This window comes from Ursus maritimus, unplaced genomic scaffold (assembly GCF_017311325.1).
Source record: "Ursus maritimus isolate PB19 unplaced genomic scaffold, ASM1731132v1 scaffold_2, whole genome shotgun sequence".
In the NCBI taxonomy this organism is placed as follows: Eukaryota; Metazoa; Chordata; class Mammalia; order Carnivora; family Ursidae; genus Ursus; species Ursus maritimus.
The window spans coordinates 68,503,492-68,515,743 of NW_024424452.1; the positions used below are offsets into that span (position 1 = coordinate 68,503,492).

The 12,252-nt window shown below is 40.8% G+C and overlaps 1 protein-coding gene across 1 annotated transcript in view; it reads right to left on the reverse strand.

The window, feature by feature from the left end:
- LOC103666966 (kinesin-like protein KIF28P) overlaps positions 1 to 10,587 on the reverse strand; it is a gene marked incomplete at its 5' end in the record, with an annotated part of 40,333 nt that extends 29,746 nt beyond the window's left edge. Inside the window, 2 exons of the mRNA XM_008695056.2 lie at positions 449 to 603; positions 10,351 to 10,587. Of these exons, the coding sequence (XP_008693278.2) occupies positions 449 to 603; positions 10,351 to 10,587 (392 nt within the window). The remainder of the gene's footprint in view (positions 1 to 448; positions 604 to 10,350) is intronic.
- Between the last annotated feature and the right edge of the window lie 1,665 nt (positions 10,588 to 12,252).

Genomic DNA, 12,252 nt, shown 5'->3' on the forward strand with positions numbered 1-12,252 from the left:
ATTCACTGAGCTGAACAGTTAAGATTTGTGTACTTCACATAATTTATACTTTGATCACTTAGAAAAAGATCCAAAAGACAGTATGATATTTTACCCTTTTTGTACATTTCAAAAATGAGTGCCACTACCTAATAATATTCACAAGTGATAAGAAAGGGTGAAAGAAGAAAGGGACAGAGAGGGGATTAGCAAAATTCAAGATGGCGGCTACCTCCAAGGGGAGCATAGCAGAGAAATACCAACTATTTCTTGGGCAGGGTGGTGACTTTACTGGTGTTTTTAGTTTTATTAAAAGGCAATAAATTTAAAATAAAATATATAGGAGGACCAGGTATAAGCCAATGACAACAGTGGGTCATGAACCGAGGGCTATGATTAATCTGAATTTTTTTTTATTTCTGAGGTCATTTTTATGGCAGAAGTAAATACCCGTGCACCAATTATTTACCTGATAACATTTCCTAAATTGGTTAAACTTAAGTTAACTCGTGATCCTTCCTTCAGTCTGTCTCCTTCAGATCCTGAAGATTTCTGCCTTTCACTTCCTGCTAAATCCACCAAATTAATACTGGATTGCTTGGTGAGGTCTCTGTCTAGGAAAACCTGTAGGAACACGCCACAAGTCATGCTATTACAACGGTAGCAGGCTACATATGAAGTCAATCTAGTTCATACTTTTAAAACATTTTTTCTAGTTGTACTTCACAGTCAAAAATATATAATGAAATTCATAAATTAAAAGGCTACCTTTGGGGCACCTGGGGGGCTCAGTCAGTTAAGTGCCCAACTCTTGGTCTCAGCTCAGATCATGATCTCAGGATTGTGAGATCAAGCTCCATGTCAGATTACCCACTGGTCAAAGAACCTGCCTAAGATTCTCTACCTCTGCCCCTCTACCCTCTGTTCACTCTCTCTCTCTCTCTCAAAAAAAAAAAAAAGCCATCTTTATAATGATATTTCACAATAATACATCATCAGGCCCAAATGTCTCAGTTGCTCCTTCCCAGTTTTGCAAAGCTATTTTCAGTGGTATATTAGATACCAATTGCTGCTCTTGTATTTCTGTGATCAAACGTTTTAAATAGAAAATACAGGGAAATCTGCAAAATAAGGGACTGTTCAGGAGTGTGTGGTCACGCAGGAAGGGGAAAAGAACATGGACTTTAGAATGCGACAGATCCCCTTGCTGGTTACATGACTGTGAGAACTAGCTTTCACACTTGCACCTGTCTTAGTTGGAAAACGGGGATCATAGCATATTATTGGGGTGTTAGGAGGGTAACGGATAAGAGAAGTGATGTTTCTAACCATGCCCGGCATACAGTAACAGGTGTTAACATCATTACCGACACCAGTAGCAGAGCGTAATCAAGTTAAAAAAGGGCAAACCATATACAAAGTTTGTGAATGTTACTAATGTAAAATCATTTAAATAGTACTTAAAGATTATAAAGTTCTTATTTTTTAGTATGTACGTGCTCTCAAACTGCCCGCTGAGCATGGAGCCCCACATGGAGCTCGATCTCACGATCCTGAGATCACGACCTGAGCCGAAACCAGGAGTCAGACACTTAACCAACTGGGACCCTGGGCCCCCCCCTTTTTTTTTTTTTTTACTTTTAATAGAAGTACAGTTGACATGCAACATTACCATAGTTTCAGGTGTACAACATAGTGATTTGACAATTACATATGTTACAAAATGCTCACCGTAATGAGTGGAGTTGCCATCTGTCACCATACAACGTCATTACAATATTACTGACTGTACTCTCTATGCTGTACTTTTCATTCCTGTGACTGACTTGTCTTCTAGCTGGAAGTGTCTACCTCTTAATCCCCTTCACCTATTCCACCCGTCCTTCCAAACCCTCCCCACGGGCAACCACCAGCTCTATTTACGAGCCTGTTTCTATTTGTGTCTATTTGTTCTTTTGTCTTGTGTTTTAAGATTTCACATACAAGTGAAGTCATGCGGTATTTTTCTTTCTCTGTCGGACTTACTTCACTCAGCATAATACCCTCTAGGTCCATCCATGTTGTCCTGAAAGAGAAGATTTCATTCTTTTTTAAAGCTAAGCAATATCCCATTGAGTATATGTACCACATGGTATCAATGGACACTTAAGTTGTTTCCGTATCTTGGCTGTGGTCAGTGATGCTGCCGTCGATACTGAGATGCCTGTATCTTTTTGACATAGTGTTGTCGTTTTCTTTGGATAAGTACTCAGCAGTGGAATTACTGAATCGTCATGCTATTTCTATTTTTAATTTTTTGAAGAGCCTCCACACCGCTTTCCACAGTGGCTGCAACCAGTTTGCATTCCCACCAACGGCGGACAAGGGCTCCCCTTCCTCCACACCCTCGCCAACACGTGTCGTTGCTTGTGTTCTTTATTCTAGCCACTCTGACAGGTGGGAGGTGGCATCTCATGTGGTTTTGATTTGCGTTTCCATGGTGATGAGTGATGTCGAGCATCTTCTCATGTGTCTGTATGTCTTCTTTGGAACAATGTCTATTCAGACCCTCTGTCCAATTTTTAAATCGGACTGGTTTTTGTTTTGATTTTGATGTTGATTTGTATAAATTCTTTATGTATTTTGGATACTAACCCCTCCTTGGATATGCCGTTTGCAAACATCTTCTCCCATTCTGTAGGTTGCCTTTCCATTTTGTTGAGGGGTTTCTTTGCTGTACAAAAACTTTTTATTTTGCTGTAGTCCCAATTGTTTATTTTTGCTTTTGTTTCCCTTGTCTGCAGAGATAGATCCAGAAAAATATTGCTAAGACTGTTGTCTGAGCGTTTACTGCCCATGTTTCCTTTTTTCCTTATATAGATTCAGTTATCACTCTAAGGTCTTTAATTCATTTTGAATTTATTGCTGTGTATGGTGTTAGAAAGTGGTCCAGTTTTGTTGTTTTGCACATAGCTGGCCAGTTTTCCTGACACCATTTATTGAAGAGACTGTCTTTTCTCCCATTGTATATTCTTGCCTCTTTTGTCATGGACTAATTGACCATAAGACTGTGGGTTTATTTCTGGGCTCTCTATTCTGTTCCATTGATCTATGGGTCTGTTTTTGTGACAGTACCATTCTCCTTATTATAGCTTTGTAGTATAGTTTGAAATTTGGGATTGCAATTCTTCCAGCTTTATTCCTCCTTCTCAAGATTGCTTTGGCTATTTGGAGTCTTTTGTGGTTCCATACAAATTTTAGGATTATTAGTTCTATAAAAAATAGTATTGGGGGGCGCCTGGGTGGCACAGTGGTTAAGCGTCTGCCTTCGGCTCAGGGCGTGATCCCGGCATTCTGGGTTCGAGCCCCACATCAGGCTCCTCTGCTATGAGCCTGCTTCTTCCTCTCCCACTCCCCCTGCTTGTGTTCCCTCTCTCGCTGGCTGTCTCTATTTCTGTTAAATAAATAAATAAAATCTTTTAAAAAAAATAGTATTGGTATTTTGATGGGGATTGCATTGAATCTGTAGCTCGATCTGGGTAGTGTAGACCTTTTAACAATATTTGTTCTTCCAGCCCATGAGCATGGAATGTCTTTCCATTTATTTGTGTCTTCTTCAATTTCTTTTATCAATGTCTTGTAGTTTTCAGAAGACATTTCTTTTACCTCCTTGGTTAAATTTAGTCCTCGGTATTTTATACTTTCTGATAGAATTGTAAGTGGAATTGTTTTCTTAATTTCTCTTTCTGCTAGCTCATTATCAATGTATAGAAATAGAAATCTATAGATTTTTGTGTATTAATTTTGTATCCTATAACTTTAGCGATTTCATTTATTAATTCTAATAGTTTTTTGGTAGTCTAGAGTATTCTATGTATAGTATCATCTTACCTACAAATAATGAAAATTTTACTTCTTCCTTATTTGGATGCCTTTTATTCTTTTCTATGTCTGATTGCCTTGGCTAGGACTTCCAGTACTATGTTGAATAAAAGTGGCAAGAATGGAGCCTTTAGTTTTTCACCATTGAGTATGATGCTAGCTGCTGTGGGTTTGGCATATATGGACTTTATTATGTATGTTGAGTTGTTCCCCTTAAATCCACTTTGTTGAGACTTTTCATCATGAACATATGTTAAGTTTTATCAAATGCTTTCTTCTGCATCTATTAAGATGATCATATGATTTTATCCTTCAGTTTGTTAATACGGTGCATCACATTGATTTGCAAATATTGAAACATCCTTGCATCCCTGCAGCAAATCCCACTTGATTTGTGGGGAGCAATACTTTTAATGTATTGTTGAATTTGGTTTGTTGAAGATTTTTGCTCTATGTTCATCAGGGATATTGATCTGTAACTTTTTTATTTTATTTTATTTTATTTTATTTTGCACCTCTGGATAATACTGGCCTCATTGTGTGAATTTCAAAGCTTTCTTTCCTATTTTTTTAGAATAGTTTGCAAAAGATATTAACACTTCTTTAAGTGTTTAGTAAAGGGACGACTGGGTGGCTCAGTCAGTTGGGTGTCTATCTCTTGATTTCAGCTCAGGTCATGATCTCAGGGTTGTGAGATCAAGCCCCTCGTCAGGTTCTGTGCTCAGAGGAGAGCCTGCTTGAGATTCTCTCCCTCTCTCTTTGCCCCTCCCCCAATGCATGCTCTCTTTCACACACACACACTCTCTCTCTCTCAAATAAGTGAATAAATCTTTTTAAAAAATAAACAAAATAAATGTTTGGTAGGATTCATCAGTGAAGCCATCCATTCGTGTACTTTTGTTTTTTTGGGAGTTCTTTGATTACAAATTCACTTTTGTTACCAGCAGTTGGTCTGCTCAGATTTTCTATTTCTTCCTGATTTAGACTTGGAAGAGTGTATGTTTCTAGGAATTTATCCATTTCTTCTAGGTTGTCCAATTTGTTGGTGTATAATCTTTTGTAGTAGTCTCTTATAATCCTTTGTACTTCTGTGATGTCTGTTGGACTTCTCTTTCCTTTCTGATTTTATTTATGTAGGTCTTCTCTCTTTTTTTGTTGATGAGGCTGGCTAAAGGTTTATTGATTTTTTTTCTCTTCAAAGAATCAGCTCTTAATTTCATAGATATTTTCTTTTTTTTAACCTCTATTTCATTTACTTTGGCTTTGATCTTTACTATTTCTATCCTTCTACAAGGTTGACTTTTGTTCTTTTTTTTTAATTTCTTTAGGTGTAAGGTTAGGTTGTTTATTTAATATTTTTCTTGTTTCTTGAGGTAGGCTTGTGTCACTGTAAACTTCTCTCTTAGAAGTGCTTTTGTTCCAGCCCAAAGATGATTTTTTTAAGATTTTATTTATTTATTTGACAGAGAAAGAGCAGAAGCAGGGAGAGTGGGAGGGGGAGAAGCAGGCTCCTTGCTGAGCAGGGAGCCCAATGTGGGGCTTGGTCCCAGGACCCTGAGATCATGACCTGAGCCAAAGACAGATGCTTAACTGACTGAGCCACCCAGGTGCCCCCCAAAAGATTTTTTAAAAGATTTTATTTATTCATATGAGAGAGAGACAATACAAGCAGGGAAGGAGCAGAGGGAGAGGGACAAACAGACTCCCAGGTGAGTGCAGAGCCTGATGACGGGCTTGATCTCAGGACCCCAAGATCATGACCTGAGCCAAAATCAAGAGTCAGACACTTAACTGACTAAACCACCCAAGCACCGCTGCATCCCAAAGATGTTGAACCATGATGTTTCCATTTTCATTTGTCTCCATGCATTTTTTAAGGTATTTACTTGTTTATTTGAGAGGGAGAGAGAGAGAGAGAGAATGAGTGGGGAGTGGAAAGAAGGAGAGGAAGAGAGAGAATCTCAAGCAGACTCCCCACTGAGCACAGAGCCCAACACAAGGCTTGATCTCATGACCCTGAGATCATGACCTGAGCTGAAACCAGGAATGAGATGCTTAACTGACTGCGCCGCCAGGCGTCCCGATCTCCATGTATTATTTATTTCCTCTCTGACGTCTTCGTTGACCCATTGATTGGTTAGTAGCATGTCGTTTAACATCTGTTTGTGTTTTTTTCCAGTTTTATTCTTATAGTTGATTTGTAGTTTCGTACCATTGTGGTCAGAAAAGATGCTTGATATGATTTCAAACTCTTTACATTTATTAAGGTTTGTTTTGTGGCCTAACATGAAATCTATCCTGGAGAATGTTCCATGGACACTTGAGAAGAATGTGTATTCTGCTGCTTTAGGATGAAATGTTCTGAATGTAGCTGTTAAGTCCCTCTGGTTACATGTGTCATTCAAANCCACTCTTTCCTTGTTGATTTTCTGTCTGCGTGATCTGTCCACTGGCAGGAGTGGGGTATTAAGGTCCCCTTCTATTACTGTATTACTGTCAGTTTCTCCCTTTATGTCTCTTACTACTGGCTTTATAAATTTAGGTGCTCCTCTATTGTGTGCAGAGAGATTTACAATTGTTATATCCTCTTGTTAGATTGATCCTTTTATCATTATGTAATGCCCTTCTTTGTCTCTTGTTATAGTCTTCTTTTTTTTAAGATTTTTATTTATTTGAGAGAGAGAGCGTGTGCACACATGAGCTGGTATGGGGGAGAGGAAGCAGCAGACTCCCAAATGAGCAGGCAGCTGGATGCAGGACTCAATCCCAGGACCCTGAGATCATGGCCTGAGCCGGGGGTAGATGCTTAACCGACTGAGCCACTCAGGCATCCCACAGTCTTTGTTTTAAAGTCAGTTTGTCTACCATCGTATTTTTTTTTCCTTCCATTTGCACGGAATATCTTTTTCCATCTTTTCCCTTTCAGTCTGTATGTCTCTTTATGTCTGAAGTGAATCCCTGTAGGCAGCATATACATGGGTCTTGTGTGTGTGTGTGTGTGTGTGTGTGTTTAATCCATTCAGTCACCCTATGACTTTTAATTGGAGCATTTAGTCCATTTACATTTAAGGTAATAATCGATAGGTATATACTTCTTGCTATTTTGTCAATTGTTTTCCAGATGTTTTTGTAATTCTCTGTTCTGTTCTCTTGCTCTCTTCCTTTGTGATTTGATAATTTTCTTCAGTGTTTTGCTTGGGTTCCTTTCTTTTTTATTTTTTGTGTATCTTACACGTTTTTGGTTTGTGGTCACTATGAGGTTCACATATAACATTCAATGTAAATAACGGTCTATATTAAGTTAATGATTGCTGAAGTTCAAACACATTCTCAAAGCTCTACTTTTTCCCTCCCCCTGCATGTTTTATGTGTATGGTGTCATATTTTACATTTTTAAATGTTATGTATCCCTTAACTGATTTTTGTATATATAATTTATATGTAATTAAGTTTACTACCTTTGCCTTGGAACCTTCATACTAGCTTTAGAAGTGATTGATTTATCACCTTTACTGTATGTTTGCTTTTGCCAATGGCATTTTTTTCCTTGCATAATTTTCTTCTTGTTAGAGCCTTTTCTTTTCCATTTAAAGAAGTTGCTTTAACATTTCTTATAAGGCCAGTGTAATGGTAATGATTTCCTTTAATTTTGTTTATCCTGGAAACTTTTTTTTTAAAGATTATTTATGTATTTATTAGAGAGCATGAGCAGGGGGGAGCAGCAGAGGGAGAGGGAGAAGCAGACTCCCCACTGAGCAGGGAGCCCAATGCGGGGCTCAATCCCAGGACCTCAAGATCATGACCCAAGCCAAAGGCAGATGCTTAACTGACTGAACCTCCTGGGTGCCCCTGTCCTGGAAACTCTTTATCTCTCCTTCAGTTCTGAATCATAACCTTGATGGGTAGAGAATTCATGGTTTTGGTTTTTTCCTTTCTGAACTTTGAATATATCATGGCGTTCTTTTCTGGTCTGCCAAGTTTCTGTTGAAAAATCAGCTGAGAGCTTTATGGGGTTTCCCATGTATATACCAATTTGTTTTTCTATTGCTGTCCTTTAGATTCCCCTTTTATTATTAATTTTTGACATTTTAATTATTACGTGTCTTAATGTGGAGTCCTTTGGGTTCATCTTGTTTGGGGCTCTCTGTGCTTCCTAGACCTGGATATCTATTTTTTGTTGTTGTTTTTTCCTCAAGGTTAGGGAAGTTTTCAGGTATTATTTCTTCAAATACATTTTCTGCCCCTTTCTCTCTCTCTTCTCTTTCTGGGACCCCAATAAGGCAAGTGTTAGTATGCTGGGTGTTGTCCCAGAGGTCTCACAACCTATGCTCATTTGAAAAATTCTTTCTGCCTTGTTTTTTTTTTTTTTTTTTTTTGGATTGCTGTTCAGCTGTGTACTTTCCACCACCCCCCCTCCATCTTGCAGATTGCTGATCAGTTGTTCTGCATCCTCCAATCTGCTGTTGATTCCTCCTAGTGTATTTTTCATTTTAGTTATTGTATTCCCCAGCTAGGATTGGTTCTTTTTGTATTTCTATCTCTTTGTTGAAGTTTTCACTGAGCTCATCCATTTTTCTCTCCAGTCTGAGGAGCACCTGTCTCAAGTTGAACTCTATCAGGCAGATTGCTTATCTCCATTTTATTTAGTTCTTTTACTGGTGTTTTGTCTCATTCTTTTGTTTGGAACATATTTTTCCGTCTCTTGGTTTTGTCTGACTCTTTGTCTCTGTGTATTAAGTAGGTTAGCTATGTCTCCTGGTCTTGACAGTAGTGGTGTTGTATAGAAGGCACCCTGTAGGGACCCAGCAGCACAATCCTGCCCCCCCCTTCCCCCCACCATCAGCAGAACCAGGCTCTTCAGGGATGTCTATTGTGTGGGCTGTGTGCACCTCCTGTGTGACTGGACATACCGGCTGTGGGTGCACTGATGGGCAGAGCTGGCCCCCAGGACAGCTTGCTGAGAGGCCCGGCTGTAGCTGCTACAGGTGTGCTGGTGCTCAAGGCTAGCTCCCCTTCTCCTTGGGGAAGGAGTCTCTTTGGAGGGGTGCCTCTGGGGTGGGGTGCTAGGGGTGTGCCCAGAGGGCAACACCAGAGCAAGACAAACAGTATTAAGAAGGTAGGTGGAGTGTATCAGAACTGGCTCCCACAAGGATTGACCAGCTAGGCTGAAGGAGGTAAAGAAAAACTGTACCCTCAGCACTCTTGTTCCTTGAGAAAGCGCCTACGGATCTCTGATCCTCTTGCACATGCCCTAAAATTAGTCAATAAATCTTCTTCATGTAAAACCCAGGCACTTTTTAAACTACTGCTTCTGTGCTGGGTCTCACAGTGCATGATGGAGTTTGCTGGCCCTTTAGGAGTGGACTCTCAGTTTCTTCTAGCCCTCCGCCTCTCCCAGAGTTGAGTTCACTCATTTTCAAAGCCTGATGTTATAAGGCTTGTCTTTCTGGAGCAGGTCCCCAGGGCAGGGTGTGCCTGATGTAAAGCTTGTTACCCTGGCTCCTCAAGAAATACCTTGGTGCCCGTGATATCCTTCTTGCTTGAGGATTGCTGAGCCTGGGGTTTGGTTTCCAGCTAGGTCTCTGCCCCTCCTACTCTTCTCAGTGTGGGTTTCTGTTTACATCTTTAGCCGTGGAAGAGCTGTTCTGCCAGTCTTCGGGTTGTTTCCAGACTGAGTGGGATTATGCACAGTTGTTGCCTCTGTGTGTCAGTGGAAGGAGGTGACTTCAGAGACCTCTCTGCCATCTTCCCAGTTATCCTTCACTGTTCTTTAAAATGCAGGTTCTTCTCTAAGCTTCCCAGCACTCCTCCAGGATAGCTGTTTGTCTCATTTTACAGAATAGGAAACTGAGACTAAGGATGAGTAAATTACTCCCTGACGTTTCAAAGCTGACAAATAAAGAATCAGATATAGTCCAGTGTTTTCCCGCTATTCCTGGTTAAAGCAGGGTAATCTTCATTTATCACCATTCTATTACTAGGACTGCGGCTTAGAGAACAGAGGTGGTGAAATCATAGCTAACTGTCATGTTTACCCAGCCTTTGTAAATACCTATTTGTGAATCAGACTGGTGGCGATCTAGAGCTCACTCTCTGATATCTAGCAAGAAGTATGGAGGAGAAGAAAATGTGCTCGGTTTTGTCAAAAATTCTAGTTAGTGGAGAGTTACATGAATTAGCTAGTTTCAAAGACCTCATCTTGCTACTTCCAAGCATCAGAAAGGCTGTTCAGTATCTGGTGGTTCTCTAGGCTCATGGATCTGAAAGCTGGTCATCATCATCATGGGGAGCCTGGGTGGGGCAGGGATGTGGGCAGGTAGGAAAAGAGAAAGTGCCTCACTTTCTACTGTTTCTAACCCCATAGCTCCTGGTTGGAAGTAGCCACCTTAATCCATAGGTCAAATCTGAAAGGATTCCACAATACTCCCCAACTCATCATGCCACTGGGAACCCTTCCCCTGGACCATGCTTGGTGGGAAACTGGGACAGCAGCCTTCCCACGAGTCTCACCTGCTTGAACTGAATGGTAATAACCATATGAGACCGGCTGCTGCTGGCATTCATGTTCGTCGATGCTGTGGTCCGTATTTTTGTCCCTTGTTCCATCAACCTTTCAATCTGTGCGTAGTTCTCACAGGGCACTGACTTCAGGCCATCCACATAGAAGCCCAGCTGTTGATCTTCTCTGACTTTTAGTCCCCCAGGCTTCTTGGTTCTAGATAGCAAGTCTCTTATCTGTGGAAAAGATTATAAATAGTGTAAACTTCAGGAAGGCAGGGATTGGTATTTACTTCACGGTTATACCTCTGCCTAGAATATATTAAGTGCTCAATAAAAACAGATGAATGAATAAATGTTAAATTTCTGTAGACACCAAACCAGCTCATAATTTAGGTAAGTAAGAAATAGGGGAATGGCAAACAGGAGGGAAAACTGTGATAATAAGTGATGTAATCATAATTTTTTTTAAAACTCAGTTCTAGTATTTTCTAGTACCTAAGCACTCCAACGAGCCTGTGAACTCCCTTTGGGTGGGACCAAGGTTTTTTCCTAGGAGATCCTGACATAGTTCCCGAAGTAGAAGAGACACTCAGTGAATGATTTTTGACAGAACGGTGTAACCAGAGCTAGGCTAACAAATAATGTTTCATACATCGCCGGTAGGGTGCCATAGAGCTGCTTCCGCAGCAGGATAGAATACTGGAGTAGGTATGCACAGGTGTCTGGGTCTCAACAGGTGCTTCTAAGACATTTGTGCTTGAAACTCTTACCCTCGTATTGACATAAACATTCGCCTAGGAATCTTGTTAACTGTTTTTATTGGATTAGCAACGCCTTTGTGTTTAATATAAAAATACACTCTCCTAGCCCCTCTGAATTATCGCAAATTCTCTGTTACAAAGTAATGAAGTCTTATTTTACGGGGAACAGTGAGAAATGAAAATAAAAATACATAGCAGATAGTAACATTCTAAGTACCTAATGCAAGCAGAAGGCGCGATCTGCCAACGTGAGATGACGCGCCCACAAATGCCACCACCCTGAACTCTCTACATGCAAGGGACACTGATTCAGTCCAAACAGTACTCGCTACAGTCAAACCGAACAGGAGAATATGGGTGATTCTTTGGATCTTATTATTGGAGATTTGTGAGATGTCACACCTAGACCATGGCTTCGGGTGAAAGCCCATGTTGCCTCTCATCCAAGAAAAGCCACCTCTGACAAGGTCAAGTAGGTCCTCCTGGGGGATTCAGGGAGAGCCAGAGTTCCCAGAAGGGTAGTTGGTGTTATATGGTGCAGAGAGGTCTGGACTGGGAGCCTGAAGACCTGGGTTCTTGGTCCTGGTTCTGCCTCTAATGTGGGAGTGCTTCAGAAAATCTCTTACTTTCCCAGTGTTCATAATAGGAGGGGGTGAATTAAGTTCTCTCTGAGCTCTCCCCCAGCTCTGGTATTCTGCAGCTTTTCATCCTAGAGCCAAGGTAGGATTACAGATTGAAGTTGGGACAAGCCAAACTAAGACAGTGGACATAAGGTGCCAGAGATAAGGAGACATCAAAACAGAGACCACTCCTACAGCTAGGAAGCCTTTCCCCTAACGTACAAATCATTCGAAGGGGCATCTAAGGCTGAAGATGGGACTGAATAAGGCTTATCAGAAAATAGCTAAGTAGGGCGCCTGGGTGGCTCAGTCCATTAAGCTTCTGCCTTCAGCTCAGGTCATGATCCCAGGGTCCTGGGATCGAGTCCCGCATTGGGCTCCCTGCTCGGTGGGGAGATGACTTCTCCCTCTAACCCTCCCCCCAGCTTGCTCGCTCTCTCTCCTTCTCATGCTCTCTCTCTCAAATAAATAAAATCTTTAAAAAGAAGAAAGGAAAAAGCTAAGTAGATGTATCGTATTGTGCCCAGAGA